The sequence below is a fragment of the Salvelinus alpinus genome, chromosome 34, assembly GCF_045679555.1.
Source record: "Salvelinus alpinus chromosome 34, SLU_Salpinus.1, whole genome shotgun sequence".
In the NCBI taxonomy this organism is placed as follows: Eukaryota; Metazoa; Chordata; class Actinopteri; order Salmoniformes; family Salmonidae; genus Salvelinus; species Salvelinus alpinus.
Genome location: NC_092119.1, coordinates 16,479,381 through 16,501,171, shown reverse-complemented (window position 1 = coordinate 16,501,171; position 21,791 = coordinate 16,479,381). Strand labels below are relative to the sequence as shown.

The 21,791-nt window shown below is 44.1% G+C and overlaps 1 protein-coding gene across 1 annotated transcript; it reads right to left on the bottom strand.

The window, feature by feature from the left end:
- Positions 1-849: 849 nt before the first annotated feature.
- On the bottom strand, positions 850-21,441 carry LOC139563572 (beta-taxilin-like). The gene is made up of 10 exons (XM_071382354.1): positions 21,340-21,441; positions 19,393-19,627; positions 18,288-18,379; positions 14,896-15,066; positions 13,015-13,209; positions 5,319-5,438; positions 5,000-5,074; positions 4,750-4,842; positions 1,909-2,004; positions 850-1,598 (listed from the first exon to the last, which is right to left on the bottom strand). Exons 2-10 carry the CDS (start codon positions 19,616-19,618, stop codon positions 981-983), a joined length of 1,686 nt encoding a protein of 561 aa, XP_071238455.1. The 5' UTR covers positions 19,619-19,627; positions 21,340-21,441; the 3' UTR covers positions 850-980.
- Between the last annotated feature and the right edge of the window lie 350 nt (positions 21,442-21,791).

Below are 21,791 nucleotides of genomic sequence, written 5' to 3'. Positions count from 1 at the left end.
TCAAGGCACACTTAACCAGCATAGCTACCACAGCATGCAGCAACGATATGCCATCCCATCTGGTTTGCGCTTAGTGGGACTATCATTTGTTTTTCAACAGGACAATGACCCAACACACCTCACAAGGAGAGTGATGGAGTGCTGCATCAGATGACCTGGCCTCCACAATCCCCCGACGTCAACCCAATTTTGAGATGGTTTGGGATGAGATGGACCGCAGAATGAAGGAAAAGCAGCCAACAAGTGCTCAGCATATGTGGGAACTCCTTCAAGACTGTTGGAAAAGCATTCCAGGTGAAGCTGGTTGAGAGAATGCCAAGACTGTGCAAAGCTATCATCAAGGCAAAGGGTGGCTACTTTGAAGAATCTCAAATATAAAATATATTTTGATTTGTTTAACACTTTTTTGGTTACTACTACATGATTCCATGTTGTTTCATAGTTTTGATGTCGTCACTATTATTCTACAATGTAGAACATTTTAAAAAATAAAGAAAAACACTTGAATGAGTAAGTGTGTCCAAACTTTTGACTGGTACTGTATATCAGCCTACTCCCAGCTGTATAAAGTCCTCAACAGCATTCCGCATTTCCTTACATGTAGAGAGAGATAGAGAGCAATAACAGTAGATAATCTGTGTAACTTCTGTATGTGCTGTTCAAAGGTTAATATAATGTGATGAATGAGATAAAGTTGATTATTACTAAATGCATTGGCTCTCACAAAGGTGTTTACGTTCAAAGTCAATGGTTCTCATTAGGAAAGGTAGCTATGCTAGATGTCTTACTGGTAGTTTCTCGTCCATAGTTCCTCAGCTTCCTTTTTCTTGTTCACAGAGAGGCTGGTGGTGAATAATAATCAATGTATTTTATTGTATGTAAACATATTTGGTAATCACGTACAATAATAATCATTTAATCTATGTTGGCTAGAAGCTGCATCATCAGTGCCTGAAAGACTGGGCTTTAATTTAGTCAGTCTAGTCAACTGACTCCATATCCCTATCTCTCTGCTCCTGGGCTTCGTCTTCTTCAGCTGCTACGGCAGAAGAAGATGGACTGGTGGTCTCCTCTGTCGTCTTGTCTCCGTTACACCCCTCTATGTGATTCTTCTCTGGGGCCTTGGTTGCCTCGTTACTGGCCTCTGGGGCATCAGTTTGTCCATGTGGCTCTGTGGTGGTCTCCTCCTCTTCCTCGTTGTCAAAGAACTCAGGCGGCACGACGTTGGAAAGGGTGAAGGACACTTGAATCTCCTGTAGACGGGCCTTTTGGGCCTTCAGGTCAGCCAGCTCTCTGGTCAGGGGGGTTGCAGGAGCGTGATTTTTAGTAGCAGGAGTTACGACTGCGGGGGTCTCTATAGGAACAGAGGTTTCAGTAGCCTTGGGTTTTTCAGAGGGTGTCTCACTGGGCTTTTCAGTAGCAGGTACCTCTGGATTCTCCTTCTCTTTTGTCTCCGCTACACTGGTGGCAGCCGCTGGATTGGCTTCCTGGAGCTTATGAGAGAGACTGTTCCTCTCCTCCTGCAGTGCCCGGCACAGTTTTTCCAGCTTCCGAGTCTTCAAGGTGAACAGCTCAAACTCCTTCTCCTTCAAGGTTTTCTGAATGGGGTAAAAAGATACAGGGTGAGATTCGTCAAGATAAATCATAGCCATCATCCCAAATGTCCTCCTATAACCTATCTGGTGTCTATAGCCAATATGGCTATGGCTATGGTCAAGAGTAGTGCACTGCACCAGGGAATAGGGTACCATTTGGTACGCAGACACTATCTCCACCATGAGTCAAAGAAGATCTACAGTCATGTTTAAGTCTTTGTTGCTTGTTTGTCTTTCATGTCTTTGATAGAGGGTGAACGTAAAAGAGCACTGAGTATTACAGAAAATGGGTGAAATGTGTATGGTATCTTACGTCTGTGAGCATATCGATAAGAGCCTTGTTGCAGCCCTCGAAACGGCTTTTCCATTGGATAGACTCTTTCTCCAGCTTCCTCATCTTCTTGGACATCTACAAGACAAAAAATGACAGTTCAATTGAAAAGTAAGGGATAATCAACAAGGGGCTATGCGCTCTATGGAAAATAATGAAGGACGTGGAAGGTGTGTTCCACGACACGCTTGCAGAGTTCAACCAACCTTCCACGGAGTTGCATTATTTTCCAGAGAACGCATAGAGCCCAGAGTTGATTATCCCTGTTATACAATGGCTATAATTGAACACATTTGCAGCTAGAAATGTGATCATTTGCAGGTAGAAATCTGTTAAACATCAACTGAAGTAGCTAGCAAGTTTACTTACCGAACAAACAGACTTGCTAGTTTGGCTAACCAAACCATCTGTCCTAGCTTGCTATTATGAATATCGAATTCAACAATGCCAATAATGTTTTCAATTCGACTTTTGCTTTCAAAAGCAGCTCAAACATTGAACATGTAAGAATTAACTATAGCCACCTACCGTGCATCTACCGTGCTTTATTTAAGCAATAAGGCACGAGAGGGTGTGGTATATTGACCATATACCACAAAGCCCTGAGGTGCCTTATTACTATTATAAACTGGTTACCAACCTAATTAGAGCAGTAAAAATAAATGCGTTGTCATACCCGTGGTATACTGTCTGATATACCACGCTATCAGCCAATCAGCATTCATGGCTCGAACCACCCAGTTTAAAATGGGTATTATACAATGGGTGGGTCTAATCCTGAATGCTGTAAGGTTAAAACTGCATTCCAGCCTCTGGGTCTAACATGCTGACCAGAACCACTCACATCGCGCACATGTTGATTTTGCCCACCCACACCAGACTCGATCAGGACACGCAGGTTGAAATATCAAAAACAAACTCTGAACCAACTATATTCATTTGGGGACAGGTTGAAAAGCATTAAACATGTATTGCAATTTAGCTTGCTGTTGCTAGCTAATTTGTTCTGGGATATAAACATTGGGTTGTAATTTCACCTGGGTTGTTATTTTACCTGAAATGCACAAGGTCCTCTACTCTGACAATTAATAAACAGATAAATGGATAAACTGGGTTTGTTTCTAGTAATCTCTAAAAACCAATGAGGAAATGGGAGAGGCGGGACTTGCCGCGTATCAAGCGTCACAAATAGAACCAAGTGGGTGCAATGATTGAATAACATGTATGTGTACATTTCTTTTGCAATGCTCGCACGCGATGCGGGCGATGTGGTCAGCATGTAAGGCACTACAGACCCAGATTCGATCCCAGGCTGTGTCGCAGCAGGCTGTGACCAGGAGACCCATGAGGCGGCGCACAATTGGCCCAGCGTCATCCGGCTTAGGGGAGGGTTGGATGTCCTTGTCCCATTGCGCTCTAGTGACTCCTTATGGTGAGCCTGGTGCATGCATGCTGACTTCGGTCAACAACAGTTGTACGGTATTTCCTCCAACACATTGGTGCAGGCTGGCTTCCGGGTTTAGCGAGCAATGTGTCAAGAAGCAGTGTGGCTTGGCAGGGTCATGTTTCGGAGGCTCTCGTTGCTCTCGAGCTTCGCCTCTCCCGAGTCCATAGTGGAGTTGCAGCGATGGCACAAGACTGTAACTACCAATTGGATATTTTTTTTATTAAGAAAACACATTCCAGCCGGTGTCTATTCCACAAGTTACCCCCGGTTAAATATATGATGTTAAAATGTCTATTTACTCTGTTGCATCTGACTGCGCAATCCACTGTCTCATCAGCCCAGCCAGGGAATTTATAAACTTGATCTCCACTATAAAAAGCATCTAGACATTATCTCACATTTCTTTTAGACTAACATTTAGTTTTCAACAGCGGAAATTTGTATAAACCTTGCTTTCTGTCTCCCTGACTTTTGCAACATTGTTTCAATATTCAACTCCAGCTGTCCCATAGTAATGAACGTGTTGGGACGAGACAGGCAGGCAGGCAGCGTTTCTCAGCCAGTCAAAATCATGAATCAGCTGGCTTCATTTATGGACATAAACAAAGAAATGTCAATTGAAAAAATGTTAAACAAAACAAAGTGCAGCTAGTTTGCAGTCTTCCCAGCAGTTTGAAGGGATTGTGTTAGCTGTGTTGTTGGATAGCTCCCCTGAACAAGACAAGTGTGCAGATTTTCTATGCCAGCCGAAATCACGCTTCATTATCTCATTGTTATGGATGTACCCAAATATATGTCACTAGAAAACAGCTTAAACAAATGCAAATGCAGCTACTTAGCTTTTTTTCTGGCTGCACTTTTTTACGTGACTGTAAGTAACTAGCAAGCAAGGGATGAGAACGTTGCCAGCCAGTATGGCAATGTAACATTTAGAACAAACGACTGGGTCCCGTCCATAGATACAGAACAAAAAGACTGAACGACTGGGTCGTGTCTCTGGCAACCGTACCGATAGAACAAACGACCAGCCGGCTTTGGTAACAAACCTACATTTGTGAGTCGGGACTATATCTTTTGGATGAAATAGTATGAATAAAGTCATAAAAATAACGTTTGTAATGAAAATATGTCAATTATTATTTGAATATGTTGGTAACCCATGCCAATATCTTCCAAACATCAGCTTCTCGGGCATTGTCACTTCAATAATGCAAGCTCTAGAATGCCCTTAGAGCCAATCAGATATTAGTATACAACAATGCCATGGTATAAATAAATGGAATGTATTTGTGCCATGGCAACACCATTGGTCTCATATAAGATTATACATAAGGTCGTCACTATAGGATAAACACTGAGAGTAAGACTTTGGCTACCTTCTCCATGTCCTGTCTGAAGCTGGCGTACACTCCATTGCTCTTTGACACAGTCCCCTGGATTTGATCAAACTTTTCGGAGTACATGGAAATCTGGAGGGAGAAATTAGAAAGTTAAGTTTGTGCAGCAGTATGTAAAAAAGAGAGAGAGAGAGGGTAGGGGAGACAGACAGAGAGAGATAGAGCGGAGATAGAGTGGGAGAGAGTGAGAGGGAAGACAGACAGAGATAAAGAAACAGTCTCCATTTACCTGGGCCTGCATCCCTTCCTCTTGTTCTTTCAGAATCTGCACCTTCACCTGCGACCGTGCAGCCTTATTTATCAACTTCAAAAAATGTCAAATGAAAATATATCAGTTGTGAATTCTTTGCCTTGTCAATGAATAACATTTTTCCATTATGTTTTTTCATGTGTGTAGCTTATTCCATGCACTGATCTTCAATAATAGACAGTATATGAATACACTGTATGTGATGAAACTCTTCTCATAGTCGATATGACCTGAAAATAAAATATTGTAAATTGTGTCAAATCTATTGTCAGTCAAGTGCTGTAAGATGCTAACTTACGTGGTCTTTCTCTCGCTTGTGCTTCTCCTCTCCCGCAGCAATGATCATGTTTGCCTGTTCAAGTTTGGTTTCCAACAACTTCTGCTGCAGGTCTCTATGTTTGAACACCTTTTCCAGGTTCTGTGAGGTAACAAGAGGTAGATTGGATCACTTTCACTGAGACAAACACTACACATTTTACACAACGTTTCCACAGTAAAAGAGTGGCAAGGGCTGGTTTGTATCATTGGTGTATTCTTAGTGGTATCATTCTTGCTTGAAAGGTGAACTTTGACATCCATAACCGAGCCAAGCTCATCAGACACTAACAATAATGAGAAATTAGACAAATTAACAACTGAGCATGCCCTTGACTCAAAGAGGAGCAAGCTTATATTGTCACACAGTGACCCCTATTGTTGCATGGGCCTGTTGTGTTCAATCATGATGGGTTTCTATCTCAGTTGAGTATTGAATTGAATATAAGTGTGTGTGATGTGAAGTGTGTGAAGTGTGTGTGATGTGAAGTGCGCGCGATGGATGTTAGAAAGAGACACAAAGGTTGTGTACAATTTAATACTAACATTGTAACATTTGTTTTATTTTAAAGCATCTTTGAGATTATCATTGTAATGAAAAACGCTATTTAAAATACATGTGTGATTGCGTGTTAATAGACAGTACCAGTCAAAAGTTTGGACACACCTACTCATTCAAGGGTTTTTCTTTTTTTTTTAACTATTTTTCTACATTGTAGAATAATAGTGAAGACATCAAAACTATGGAATCATGTAGTAACCAAAAAAGTGTTAAACAAATCAAAATATATTTTATATATGAGATTCTTCAAAGTAGCCACCATCTGCCTTGATGACAGCTTTGCACACTCTTGGCATTCTCTCAACCAGCTTCATGAAGTAATCACCTGGAATGCATTTCAATTAACAGGTAAGCCTTTTTAAGTTAATTTGTGGAATTTCTTTCATTCTTAATGCATTGAGCCAATCAGTTATGTTGTGACAAGGTAGGGGTGATATACAGAAGATAGCCCTATTTGGTAAAAGACTAAGTCCATATTATGGCAAGAACAGCTCAAATAAGCAAAGAGAAACGACAGTCCATCATTACTTGAAGACATGAAGGTCAGTCAATGCGGAAAATTTTCTTCAAGTGCAGTCGCAAAAATCATCAAGCGCTATGATGAAACTGGCTCTCATGAGGACCGCCTCAGGAAAGGAAGATCCAGAGTTACCTCTGCTGCAGAGGATAAGTTCATTAGAGTTAACTGCACCTCTGATTGCAGCCCAAATAAATGCTTTACAGAGTTGAAGTAGCAGACACATCTCAACATCAACTGTTCAGAGGAGACTGCGTGAATCAGGCCTTCCTGGTTGAATTGCTGCAAAGAAACCACTACTAAAGGACACCAATAAGAAGAAGAGTTGCTTGGGCCAAGAAACACAAGCAATGGACATTAGACCGGTGGAAATCTGTCCTTTGGTCTGATGAGTCTGGAGCACCTTTTTTTGATACGTCACTTCCTCTTGAATTTGCAGACGTGTTGCTGTGCGTTTTGTTGCCAACTTTACTTTGCTAGCTTTGCTTTGCTAGCTGACAACTTTACGTTTATACTTTTAGTTTTTCCATCACAACTTTTTTCCCTCATTCAACTTTTTCACTCCGGACGCTTTATCTGGACATGGTTCGTCAGCACCTTCAACAGCCGAAGCTAAGTAGTAACTTTAACATGATGTCTTCTAACTGCATTCGCTGTACTCATAATATACAGGAGAATGATCGCCTAACGGCGAGGATAGCTGTGCTGCAAGCCCAGCTTCAGACGCAATCGTTAGGCAAGGGTAATTTCAGTGTAGGAAAGGGTGAAACAGCGTCTGTGCCACCAGTAAGTACAGATAGTAACGTTAGTATAAATCCCCCCCGCACTGTCCCCGCAGCCGGACAATTTTCTCATGGCTTCTGGAGGGAAATGCTGTTGGAATGCTCAACCGGTGTCGCTTATTCAGCCGACAGAAACTTTCAACCGGTTTTCCCCATTGAGTAGCGAGTCGGAGTCTGAGGCCGAGTCTTCTCTTGTCTCTACTCCTCCCGTTACGGGGTCTGAGACGCCGAAGGCTCCCACCATTAGCTCTGACAAATTGAAAACCCTAGTCATTGGCGACTCCATTACCCGCAGTATTAGACTTAAAACGAATCACCCAGCGATCATACACTGTTTACCAGGGGGCAGGGCTACCGACGTTAAGGCTAATCTGAAGATGGTGCTGGCTAAAGCTAAAACTGGCGAGTGTAGAGAGTATAGAGATATTGTTATCCACGTCGGCACCAACGATGTTAGGATGAAACAGTCAGAGGTCACCAAGCGCAACATAGCTTCAGCCTGTAAATCAGCTAGAAAGATGTGTCGGCATCGAGTAATTGTCTCTGGCCCTCTCCCAGTTAGGGGGAGTGACGAGCTCTACAGCAGAGTCTCACAACTCAATCGCTGGTTGAAAACTGTTTTCTGCCCCTCCCAAAAGATAGAATTTGTAGATAATTGGCCCTCTTTCTGGGACTCACCCACAAACAGGACCAAGCCTGACCTGCTGAGGAGTGACGGACTCCATCCTAGCTGGAGGGGTGCTCTCATCTTATCTACAAACATAGATAGGGCTCTAACTCCACTAGCTCCACAATGAAATAGGGTGCAGGCCAGGCAGCAGGCTGTTAGCCAACCTGCCAGCTTAGTGGAGTCTGCCAATAGCACAGTCAGTGTAGTCAGCTCAGCCATCCCCATTGAGACTGTGTCTGTGCCTCGACCTAGGTTGGGCAAAACTAAACATGGCGGTGTTCGCCTTAGCAATCTCATTAGGATAAAGACCTCCTCCATTCCTGCCATTATTGAAAGAGATCGTGATACCTCACATCTCAAAATAGGGTTACTTAATGTTAGATCCCTCACTTCAAAGGCAGTTATAGTCAATGAACTAATCACTGATCATAATCTTGATGTGATTGGCCTGACTGAAACATGGCTTAAGCCTGATGAATTTACTGTGTTAAATGAGGCCTCACCTCCTGGTTACACTAGTGACCATATCCCCCGTGCATCCCGCAAAGGCGGAGGTGTTGCTAACATTTACGATAGCAAATTTAAATTTACAAAAAAAAAAATGACGTTTTCGTCTTTTGAGCTTCTAGTCATGAAATCTATGCAGCCTACTCAATCACTTTTTATAGCCACTGTTTATAGGCCTCCTGGGCCATATACAGCGTTCCTCTCTGAGTTCCCTGAATTCCTATCAGACCTTGTAGTCATAGCAGATCATATTCAAATTTTTGGTGATTTTAATATTCATATGGAGAAGTCCACAGACCCACTCCAAAAGTCTTTCGGAGCCATCATCGACTCAGTGGGTTTTGTCCAACATGTCTCTGGACCTACTCACTGCCACAGTCATACTCTGGACTTAGTTTTGTCCCATGGAATAAATGTTGTAGATCTTAATGTTTTTCCTCATAATCCTGGACTGTCGGACCACCATTTTATTACGTTTGCAATTGCAACAAATAATCTGCTCAGACCCCAACCAAGGAGCATCAAAGTCGTGCTATAAATTCTCAGACAACACAGCAAATTATGGACTCCTCTTTAAATCTGCGTATTCCTCCAAAGCTCAATTGTCCTGAGTCTGCACAACTCTGCCAGGACCTAGGATCAAGGGAGACACTCAAGTGTTTTAGTACTATATCTCTTGACACAATGATGAAAATAATCATGGCCTCTAAACCTTCTAGCTGCATACTGGATCCTATTCCTACTAAACTACTGAAAGAGCTGCTTCCTGTGCTTGGCCCTCATATGTTGAACATAATAAACGGCTCTCTATCCACCGGATGTGTACCAAACTCACTAAAAGTGGCAGTAATAAAGCCTCTCTTGAAAAAGCCAAACCTTGACCCGGAAAATATAAAAAACTATCGGCCTATATCGAATCTTCCATTCCTCTCAAAAATTTTTGAAAAAGCTGTTGCGCAGCAACTCACTGCCTTCCTGAAGACAAACAATGTATACGAAATGCTTCAGTCTGGTTTTAGACCCCATCATAGCACTGAGACTGCACTTGTGAAGGTGGTAAATGACCTTTTAATGGCGTCAGACCGAGGCTCTGCATCTGTCCTCGTGCTACTAGACCTTAGTGCTGCCTTTGACACCATCGATCACCACATTCTTTTGGAGAGACTGGAAACCCAAATTGGTCTACACGGACAAGTTCTGGCCTGGTTTAGATCTTACCTGTCGGAAAGATATCAGTTTGTCTCTGTGAATGGTTTGTCCTCTGACAAATCAACTGTACATTTCGGTGTTCCTCAAGGTTCCGTTTTAGGACCACTATTGTTTTCACTATATATTTTACCTCTTGGGGATGTTATTCGAAAACATAATGTTAACTTTCACTGCTATGCGGATGACACACAGCTGTACATTTCAATGAAACATGGTGAAGCCTCAAAATTGCCCTCGCTAGAAGCCTGTGTTTCAGACATAAGGAAGTGGATGGCTGCAAACTTTCTACTTTTAAACTCGGACAAAACAGAGATGCTTGTTCTAGGTCCCAAGAAACAAAGAGATCTTCTGTTAAATCTGACAATTAATCTTGATGGTTGTAAAGTCGTCTCAAATAAAACTGTGAAGGACCTCGGCGTTACTCTTGACCCTGATCTCTCTTTTGACGAACATATCAAGACTGTTTCAAGGACAGCTTTTTTCCATCTACGTAACATTGCAAAAATCAGAAATTTTCTGTCCAAAAATGATGCAGAAAAATTAATCCATGCATTTGTTACTTCTAGGTTAGACTACTGCAATGCTCTACTTTCCGGCTACCCGGATAAAGCACTAAATAAACTTCAGTTAGTGCTAAATACGGCTGCTAGAATCCTGACTAGAACCAAGAAATTTGATCATATTACTCCAGTGCTAGCCTCCCTACACTGGCTTCCTGTTAAGGCAAGGGCTGATTTCAAGGTTTTACTGTTAACCTATAAAGCGTTACATGGGCTTGCTCCTACCTATCTTTCCGAGTTGGTCCTGCCGTACATGCCTACACGTACGCTACGGTCACAAGACGCAGGCCTCCTAATTGTCCCTAGAATTTCTAAGCAAACAGCGGGAGGCAGGGCTTTCTCCTATAGATCTCCATTTTTATGGAATAGTCTGCCTACCCATGTGAGAGACGCAGACTCGGTCTCAACCTTTAAGTCTTTACTGAAGACTTATCTCTTCAGTAGGTCATATGATTGAGTGTAGTCTGGCCCAGGAGTGTGAAGGTGAACGGAAAGGCTCTGGAGCAACGAACCGCCCATGCTGTCTCTGCCTGGCCGGTTCCCCTCCACTGGGATTCTCTACCTCTAACCCTATTACAGGGGCTGAGTCACTGGCTTACTGGTGCTCTTTCATGCCGTCCCTAGGAGGGGTGCGTCACTTGAGTGGGTTGAGTTACTGACGTGATCTTCCTGTCTGGGTTGGCGCCCCCCCTTGGTTTGTGCTGTGGTGGAGATCTTTGTGGGCTATACTCGGCCTTGTCTCAGGATTGTAAGTTGGTGGTTGAAGATATCCCTCTAGTGGTGTGGGGGCTGTGCTTTGGCAGAGTGGGTGGGGTTATATCCTTCCTGTTTGGCCCTGTCCGGGGGTATCATCGGATGGGGCCACAGTGTCTCCTGACCCCTCCTGTCTCAGCCTCCAGTATTTATGCTGCAGTAGTTTATGTGTCGGGGGGCTAGGGTCAGTTGGTTATACCTGGAGTACTTCTCCTATCTTATCCAGTGTCCTGTGTGAATTTAAGTATGCTCTCTCTAATTCTCTCGTTCTCTCTTTCTTTCTCTCTCTCGGAGAACCTGAGCCCTAGGACCATACGTCACGGCAAACCGGGCATGATGACTCCTTGCTGTCCCCAGTCCACCTGGCCTTGCTGCTGTTCCAGTTTCAACTGTTCTGCCTGCTGTTATGGAACCCCTACCTGTTCAACTCTTAATGATCGGCTATGAAAAGCCAACTGACTTTTATTCCTGATTATTATTTGACCATGCTTGTCATTTATGAACATTTTGAAAATCTTGGCTCTCTCTAATTCTCTCCTTCTCTCTTTCTTTCTCTCTCTCGGAGGACCGGAGCCCTAGGACCATACGTCAGGACTACCGGGCATGATGACTCCTTGCTGTCCCCAGCCTGCCTGGCCCTGCTGCTATTCCAGTTTCAACTGTTCTGCCTGCGGTTATGGAACCCCTACCTGTCCCAGACCTGCTGTTTTCAATTCTTAATGATCGGCTATGAAAAGCCAACTGACATTTATTCCTGATTATTATTTGACCATGCTTGTCATTTGTGAACATTTTGAAAATCTTGGCTCTCTCTAATTCTCTCCTTCTCTCTCTCTTTTTCTCTCTCGGAGGACCTGAGCCCTGGGACCGTGCGTCGGGGCTGCCGGGCGTGATGGCTCCTTGCTGTCCCCAGTCCACCTGGCCTTGCTGCTATTCCAGTTTCAGCTGTTCTGCCTGCGGTTATGGAACCGCCACCTGTCCCGGACCTGCTATTTTCAACTCTTGATGATCGGCTATGAAAAGCCAACTGAAAATTATTCATGATTATTATTTGACCATGCTTGTCACTTATGAACATTTTGAACATCTTGGCATAGTTCTGTTATAATCTCCACCCAGCACAGCCAGAAGAGGACTGGCCACCCCTCATAGCCTGGTTCCTCTCTAGGTTTCTTCCTAGGTTTTGGCCTTTCTAGGGAGTTTTTCCTAGCCACCGTGCTTCTACACCTGCATTGCTTGCTGTTTGGGGTTTTAGGCTGGGTGTCTGTACAGCACTTCGAGATATTAGCTGATGTACGAAGGGCTATATAAAATAAACTTGATTTGATTTGATTTGATGAGTCCAAATTTGAGGTTTTTGATTCTAACCGTCATGTCTTTGTGAGACGCAGAGTAGGTGAACGGATGATCTCCGCATGTGTGGTTCCCACCGTGAAGCATGGAAGAGGAGGTGTGATGGTGTGGGGGTGCTTTGCTGGTGACACTGTCAGTGATTTATTTAGAATTCAATGCACACTTAACCAGCATGGCTACCACAGCATTCTGCAGCGATACACCATTCCATCTGGTTTGCGCTTAGTGGGACTATCATTTGTTTTTCAACAGGACAATGACCCAACACTCCTCCAGGCTGTGTAAGGGCTATTTTACCAAGGAGAGTGATGGAGTGCTGCATCAGATGATCTGGCCTCCACAATCATGCGACCTCAACCCAATTGAGATGGTTCGGGATGGGTTGGACCACAGAATGAAGGAAAAGCAGCCAACAAGTGCTCAGAATATGTGGGAACTCCTTCAAGACTGTTGAAAAAGCATTCCTCATGAAGCTGGTTGAGAGAATGCCAAGAGTGTGCAAAGCTGTTTTCAAGGCAAAGGATGGCTACTTTGAAGAATCTCAAATCTCAAATATATTTTGATTTGTTTAACACTTTTTTGGTTACTACATAATTCCATATGTGTCATTTCATAGTTTTGATGTCTTCACTATTATTCTACTATGTATAACATTTTCAAAATAAAGCAAAAACCTGTGTCCAAACATTTGACCGGTACTGTAAGTAAACACATTCAGTTTAAACTGCACTACAAGATCCAGAGAGTTTGTAACAGGGCTCCATACCGCCTCTCTTGCGTCGTACTGGGAGATGAGGCTCTTGAGTTTCTCTGCCAGGTCGCTGTTCTCCTGACACAGCTTGGTGTTGCGGGTACTGTGCTCCTCGATCTGGACCTGGATGTCCGTTAGCGTGCTCTGGAAGTGAGTGGTGATGTCCTTCCTCTTCAGGTCGTCCTCCCTACACCTCTGGAGGGTCTCCTCCTGAACAATCATAGAATACAGGATGATGCACCATTAGGGTTTGTCCCCAATGGCACCTTATTCCCTATGTATTGCACTACCTTTGACTCTGGTCAAAAGTAGTGCACTACATAGGGAAAAGTGTGCCATTTGGACTCCCAGACAAACTCATGTAAGGAGTGAATACACAGACAGTGTATTCACATACTAACCTTACACCTGCCGTATAATTTTAACTTAGTGAGGGCCACTGGTTGTTGCATCAGACCCAGGTCAAATAAATATGTAAAAGTATATGAGATGCGCTTGATTTAGCTTGGAGTTTGAACATTCAAGGCTAATCCATTGGTTCCATTTTAAAGGGCAAAGTAAACCAATAGCAGTTCAGGTATTTCAAAGTAGTATTTGATACAATTCTGATTGGCGGTACTAGTCAGCGAGAGGAGAGCTTCACCCTGGACATGTTACACAGAGTGTTATGGGTACTGAGGCACACTATATATACAAAAGTATTTGGATACCCCTTCAAATTAGTGGATTTGGCTATTTCAGCCACACCCGTTGTTGACAGGTGTATAAAATCGAGCACACAGCCATGCAATCTCCATAGAAAAACATTGGCAGTAGAATGGACTTCCTGAAGAGCTCAGTGACTTTAAACACAGCACTGTCATAGGATGCCACCTTTCCAACAAGTCAGTTGGTCAAATTTCATTCCTGCTAGAGCTGCCCTGGTCAACTGTAAGTCCTGTTATTGTGAAGTGGAAACGTCTAGGAGCAACAACGGCTCAGCCGCGAAGTGGTAGGCCACACAAGCTCACAGAACGGGACTGCCGAGTACTGAAGCACGTAGCGCATAAAAATTGTCTGTCATCGATTGCAACACTCCCGACCGTATTCCAAGCTGCCTCTGGAAGCAACAACAGCACAAGAACTGTTCGTTGGGATCTCCATTAAATTAATTTCCATGGCCGAGCAGCCGCACACAAGCCTAAGATTACCATGCGCAATGCCAAGCATCGGCTGGAGTGGTGTAAAGCTCGCCGCCATTGGACTCTGGCGCAGTGGAAACACGTTCTCTGGATTGATGAATTACGCTTCACAATCTGGCAGTCCGACGGACGAATCTGGGCTTGGCAGATGCCAGGAGAATAATGGTCTGGGGCTGTTTTTCATGGTTTGGGCTAGGCCCCTTAGTTCCAGTGAAGGGAAATCTTAACACTACAGCATACAATGACATTCTGGATGATTCTGTGCTTGCAACTTTGTGGCAACAGTTTGGAGAAGGCCCTTTCCTGTTTCAGCATAGCAATGCCCCCGTGCACAAAGCGAGGTCCATACAGAAATGCTTTGTCGAGATCGGTGTGGAAGAACTTGACTGGCCTGCACAGAGCCCTGACCTCAACCTTATCGAACACCTTTGGGATGAATTGGAACGCCGACTGCGAGCCAGGCCTAATCACCCAACATCAGTGCCCAACCTCACTCATTTTCTTGTGGCTGAATGGAAGCAAGTCCCAGCAGCAATGTTTTAACATCTAGTGGAACGCCTTCCCAGAAGAGTGGAGGCTGTTATAGCAGCAAAGGGAGGACCAAGTCCATATTAATGCCCATGATTTTGGAATGAGATGTTCAACGAGCAGGTGTCCACATACTTTTGTAGTGTAGTGTCATGTAGTGTAAATCATGCTACAATGAGAGGCTCACCTTGAGGGTCTTGTTGTGTCTCTGCAGCTCCCTACACAGGGACTCCAACTTGCTGCGGGCCAGAACAGCCCTGCTGTGTTCACTCTGGAGCTGGTCCTTCTCTTTCATCACCTGGAGAAGCTTCTTCTGCAGAAACTTCAGCTGCTTCTGGTCACCCCGGTGCTCATCCAGCTACACACACACACACACACACACACACACACACACACACAAATAAAGACACGGAAACACGAACACACACACATACATTACTTTTGTAGTAAAAAGTGAATTCCGAAAGTATTCAGACCCCTTAACTTTTTCCACATTTTGTTACGTTAGACTTTTTTTCCTCATCAATCTACACATGATTCCCCATAATGACAAAGTGAAAACAGTTTTTTAGATTTTTTTGCAAATAAAAAAACAGAAATACCTTTTTTACTTCAGCATTCCTTCCCTTTGCTAAAAAAAATCGAAATTGAGCTCAGGTGCATCCTGTTTCCACTGATCATCCTTGTGATGTTTCTATAACTTGATTAGAATCCACCTGTGGTAGATTCAATTGATTGTACATGATTTGGAAAGATGATTTGGAAAGGGACACACCTGTCTATATAATATCCCACAGTTGAAAATGCATGTCAGAGCAAAAACCAAGGCATGAGGTCGAATGAATTGTCCGTAGAGCTCAGAGTCAGGATTGTGTCAAGGCACAGATCTGGGGAAGGGTACCAAAACATTTCTGCAGCATTGAAGGTCCCCAAAAACAATTTTACGACATTTGGAATGAGACTGACGGAAGTTAAAGATTAATAATCATTAATAGAAGACTGTACTTGATAAGATATGAAAATATCAGCACTACCTCTGGGGCATGGATCAGCACTACCTCTGGGGCATGGATCAGCACTACCTCTGGGGCATGGATCAACACTACCTCTGGGGCATGGATCAGCACTACCTCTGGGGCATGGATCAGCACTACCTCTGGGGCATGGATCAACACTACCTCTGGGGCATGGATCAACACTACCTCTGAGGCATGGATCAACACTACCTCTGGGGTCTGGATCAACACTACCTCTGGGGCATGGATCAGCACTACCTCTGGGGCATGGATCAACACTACCTCTGGGGCATGGATCAGCACTACCTCTGGGGTCTGGATCAGCACTACCTCTGGGGTCTGGATCAGCACTACCTCTGGGGCATGGATCAGCACTACCTCTGGGGTCTGGATCAGCACTACCTCTGGGGCATGGATCAGCACTACCTCTGGGGCATGGATCAACACTACCTCTGGGGCATGGATCAACACTACCTCTGGGGTCTGGATCAACACTACCTCTGGGGCATGGATCAACACTACCTCTGGGGCATGGATCAACACTACCTCTGGGGTCTGGATCAGCACTACCTCTGGGGTCTGGATCAGCACTACCTCTGGGGCATGGATCAGCACTACCTCTGGGGTCTGGATCAGCACTACCTCTGGGGTCTGGATCAACACTACCTCTGAGGCATGGATCAGCACTACCTCTGGGGTATGGATCAACACTACCTCTGGGGTCTGGATCAGCACTACCTCTGGGGTCTGGATCAACACTACCTCTGGGGCATGGATCAGCACTACCTCTGGGGTATGGATCAACACTACCTCTGGGGCATGGATCAGCACTACCTCTGGGGTCTGGATCAACACTACCTCTGGGGTCTGGATCAACACTACCTCTGGGGTATGGATCAACACTACCTCTGGGGCATGGATCAGCACTACCTCTGGGGTCTGGATCAACACTACCTCTGGGGTCTGGATCAACACTACCTCTGGGGTCTGGATCAACACTACCTCTGGGGCATGGATCAACACTACCTCTGGGGTCTGGATCAACACTACCTCTGGGGTCTGGATCAACACTACCTCTGGGGTCTGGATCAACACTACCTCTGGGGTCTGGATCAACACTACCTCTGGGGTCTGGATCAACACTACCTCTGGGGCATGGATCAACACTACCTCTGGGGTCTGGATCAACACTACCTCTGGGGTCTGGATCAACACTACCTCTGGGGTCTGGATCAACACTACCTCTGGGGTCTGGATCAACACTACCTCTGGGGTATGGATCAGCACTACCTCTGGGGCATGGATCAACACTACCTCTGGGGCATGGATCAACACTACCTCTGGGGTCTGGATCAACACTACCTCTGGGGCATGGATCAACACTACCTCTGGGGTCTGGATCAGCACTACCTCTGGGGCATGGATCAACACTACCTCTGGGGCATGGATCAACACTACCTCTGGGGTCTGGATCAACACTACCTCTGGGGTCTGGATCAACACTACCTCTGGGGTATGGATCAACACTACCTCTGGGGTCTGGATCAACACTACCTCTGGGGCATGGATCAACACTACCTCTGGGGTCTGGATCAACACTACCTCTGGGAAGTGGTGTAAAGTACTTAGGTAAACATACTTTAAAGTACTACTTAAGTCGTTTTTTGGTGTATCTGTACTTTACTTGTATGGTGCCGTCTGGTTTGCTTAATACAAGGAACGTGAAATGATTTATACTTTTACTTTTACTTTTGATACGCAAGTATATTTTAGCAATTACATTTACTTTTGCTACTTAAGTATATTTAAAAACAAATACTTTTAGACTTTTACTCAAGTAATATTTTACTAGGTGACTTTACTTTTACTCAAGTATGACAATTGGGTACTTTTTCCATCAGCACTAACTCTGAAGCATGGATCAACACTGCCTCATGGATCAGCACTGCCTCATGGATCAGCACTGCCTCATGGATCAGCACTGCCTCATGGATCAGCACTGCCTCATGGATCAGCACTGCCTCATGGATCAGCACTGCCTCATGGATCAGCACTGCCTCATGGATCAGCACTGCCTCATGGATCAGCACTAACTCATGGATCAACACTACCTCATGGATCAGCACTAACTCTGAAGCATGGATCAGCACTCTCTCATGGATCAGCACTGCCTCATGGATCAGCACTGCTTCATGGATCAGCACTGCCTCATGGATCAGCACTAACTCATGGATCAGCACTGCCTCATGGATCAGCACTGCCTCATGGATCAGCACTAACTCATGGATCAGCACTAACTCATGGATCAGCACTGCCTCATGGATCAGCACTGCCTCATGGATCAGCACTGCCTCATGGATCAGCACTACCTCTGGGGTATGGATCAGCACTGCCTCATGGATCAGCACTACCTCATGGATCAGCACTACCTCTGGGGCATGGATCAACACTACCTCATGGATCAACACTAACTCTGGGGTATGGATCAGCACTGCCTCATAGATCAGCACTAACTCTGAAGCATGGATCAACACTGCCTCATGGATCAGCACGCTCCGCTCACCAGCTCAGCATGTTTCTTGATGATGGCCTCCAGTTTCTGCTCTGGAGTGCCGAGCTTGTTCAAACTCTGCATCAATAGCATGGCCTCTTTACCTGAATAGAGATCACGTTATAGTACAGTTAATAACACAAAAACTATTGATACACCGTAACACTAGAACTATTGATACACCGTAACACTAGAACTATTGATACACCGTAACACTAGAACTATTGATACACCGTAACACTAGAACTATTGATACACCGTAACACTAGAACTATTGATACACCGTAACACTAGAACTATTGATACACCGTAACACTAGAACTATTGATACACCGTAACACTAGAACTATTGACACACCGTAACACTAGAACTATTGATACACCGTAACACTAGAACTATTGATACACCGTAACACTAGAACTATTGATACACCGTAACACTAGAACTATTGATACACCGTAACACTAGAACTATTGATACACCGTAACACTAGAACTATTGATACACCGTAACACTAGAACTATTGATACACCGTAACACTAGAACTATTGATACACCGTAACACTAGAACTATTGATACACCGTAACACTAGAACTATTGATACACCGTAACACTAGAACTATTGATACACCGTAACACTAGAACTATTGATACACCGTAACACTAGAACTATTGATACACCGTAACACTAGAACTATTGATACACCGTAACACTAGAACTATTGACACACCGTAACACTAGAACTATTGATACACCGTAACACTAGAACTATTGATACACCGTAACACTAGAACTATTGATACACCGTAACACTAGAACTATTGATACACCGTAACACTAGAACTATTGATACACCGTAACACTAGAACTATTGATACACCGTAACACTAGAACTATTGATACACCGTAACACTAGAACTATTGATACACCGTAACACTAGAACTATTGATACACCGTAACACTAGAACTATTGATACACCGTAACACTAGAACTATTGATACACCGTAACACTAGAACTATTGATACACCGTAACACTAGAACTATTGATACACCGTAACACTAGAACTATTGATGCTGAATAGAACCAAAGAAGAAGAAGAAAAGAACCCACCAAGGCTTTTGAGCATCTTCTTCTCCAGTTTCTGGTCCTTGGCGGAGCTCTTCTTCGTGACCTGCTCCTTCAGCGCCTCCTCTTCCTCCTGCTCCGTGGGCTCCTCACTGGCCTCCTGGTAGGTACTGATAATGTCCTCTAGCTGCTTGCTCAGGTCCTCTGTCAAGTCCACCTGACCCTGACCCTGGGCTGGCTCCCCCTGGCCATTCACCTGACAAGTCTCCATTCTGATAGGCTAGCAACGAGAGAGAATGATACAGCATAGTATTAGAATGACTAAAACTAATGTGGTTATATTCTAGTTCAATGTTTCCATGAAGGATGGTCATTAATGAGACAAGACCTAGAGACTATGCGCTATTACACACACTCACAATGCAAATCCCCCGATTGGTTCCTCATGCTCGGGTAATAAAAGCAATAAAATACTCTGAGTGTACAAAACATTAGGGTCACCTTCCTAATATTGAGTTGCACCCTCCTTTTGCCCTCAGAACAGCCTTAAATAGTTGGGCATGGACTCTATAAGGTGTCGGAAAGGGTTCCACAGGGATGCTGGCCCATGTTGACTCCAATGCTTCCCACATTTGAGTCAAGTTGTCTAGATGCCCTTTTGGTGGAGGACCATTCTAGATACACATGGGAAACGGGTGAGTGTGAAAAACCCTGCAGCGTTGCAGTTCTTGACACAAACCGGTGCACCTGGCAGCTACTACAATACCCTGTTCAAAGACACTTAAATATTTTGTCTTCCCCATTCACCCTCTGAATGAGACACACACACAATCCATGTCTCAATTGTCTCAAGGCTTAAAAATCCTTCTTTAACCTGTCTCCTCATCCTTCATCTACACTGATTGAAGTGGATTTAACAAGTGACGTCAATAAGGGATCATAGCTTTCACCTGGATTCACTTGGTCAGTCTATATCATGGAAAGAGCATGTGTTCCTAATGTTTTGTCCACTCAGTGTATACTAATATACTTCTACTATTATACTACTGTATAAGGGGAAAACATTCAAGCCAAGGTCAATCCAAACTTGAACAGAATAGCTTTAACATAATCTTTTCCAATATTATTATAACTGTTTTCTCTTGATTTGTATCTATTGAATGACCCTAAATGACATAGTCAATCAGATTCACAACTTATAATATATCAACTGAAGTCTGGTTGGTGGAGCTTGACTGTGGCCTGTTTATGTGCATATAATTAGTCTGCTGCCTGGGTGCAAAGCCTCTACTCATTCTCCACTTCCCGCTGCTCAGTGCTTTCACAGGCAGAGCTGAGCTGTCAGAGTACTTACCACCTGTTCTGGGCACACATGCTATTTTAGGAACTTCTTAATATGGTCATGTTATTTACTTATTTCAAAACCTCACTTTTGTTGGTGTAAATTGTAGTAGTATATGGATTGATGAAACTAATACCAGCACTTGAAATACCCAGAACAGTGACTACACAACAGAGTTGGAGTTGCATTATACCCAGAAGAAGTAACGCATCTATTTTTATTGTAATACTATATTCCACAGCTTCTTGTCTAAAAATGGGCCACTTTTGCATGTGTATGTATTTCTAATGAATCTTTCAGATAGAGTTGTGTGATAGGACATCAACCTCCAAGCAGCCTGCCTAATCCATTCCAAGAAAGACTTTTGGAATCGAACACTAATCTGATTCAACAGTATCCCGATATTGTAATTGACAAGTTCACATAAAAATGACAAAAAACAAGTGGTCCACCGTAACACAAACTGTACACTACTTCACCAATATGACAAATCTGTTACCCATTCCAAATATAAAAATAGCTTATCCAAAATACTTTTCAAACAATCCCTACAATGCCACAAGAAGACAGGAAACATATACCCATGATAAAATTTCTGTCTACATCACCCAAAACACAAAATGCATACGAGATATTGAACTGATTCTTACCAGAAGGTCCTGGGTATATGAGAAAGAAAAGGAGAAGTGAGAAGGAGGAAAAGAGCGAGAGAGAGGGGGTGGGGGGTCTTTCCCACATATAGAACAGCTGTGATAAGACCTCAAAATAAACCCCAGGGACACAACTGACACCAACACAGAGAGAGGGACAGGGACACAACTGACACCAACACAGAGAGAGGGACAGGGACACAACTGACACCAACACAGAGAGAAGGACAGGGACACAACTGACACCAACACAGAGAGAGGGACAGGGACACAACTGACACCAACACAGAGAGAGGGACAGGGACACAACTGACACCAACACAGAGAGAGGGACAGGGACACAACTGACACCAACACAGAGAGAGGGACAGGGACACAACTGACACCAACACAGAGAGAGGGACAGGGACACAACTGACACCAACACAGAGAGAGGGACAGGGACACAACTG

What these genes read in the sequence shown, in the direction of transcription:
- LOC139563572 (XM_071382354.1), bottom strand. Translation starts at nt 19,618, where the DNA reads ATGGAGACTTGTCAGGTGAATGGCCAGGGGGAGCCAGCCCAGGGTCAG. An exon ending in GAAGATGCTCAAAAGCCTTG is followed by an intron (nt 18,380 to 19,392) that starts GTGGGTTCTTTT and finishes ATCTCTATTCAG; the next exon opens with GTAAAGAGGCCATGCTATTG. An exon ending in ACAAGCGAGAGAAAGACCAC is followed by an intron (nt 5,075 to 5,318) that starts GTAAGTTAGCAT and finishes CATTTTTTGAAG; the next exon opens with TTGATAAATAAGGCTGCACG.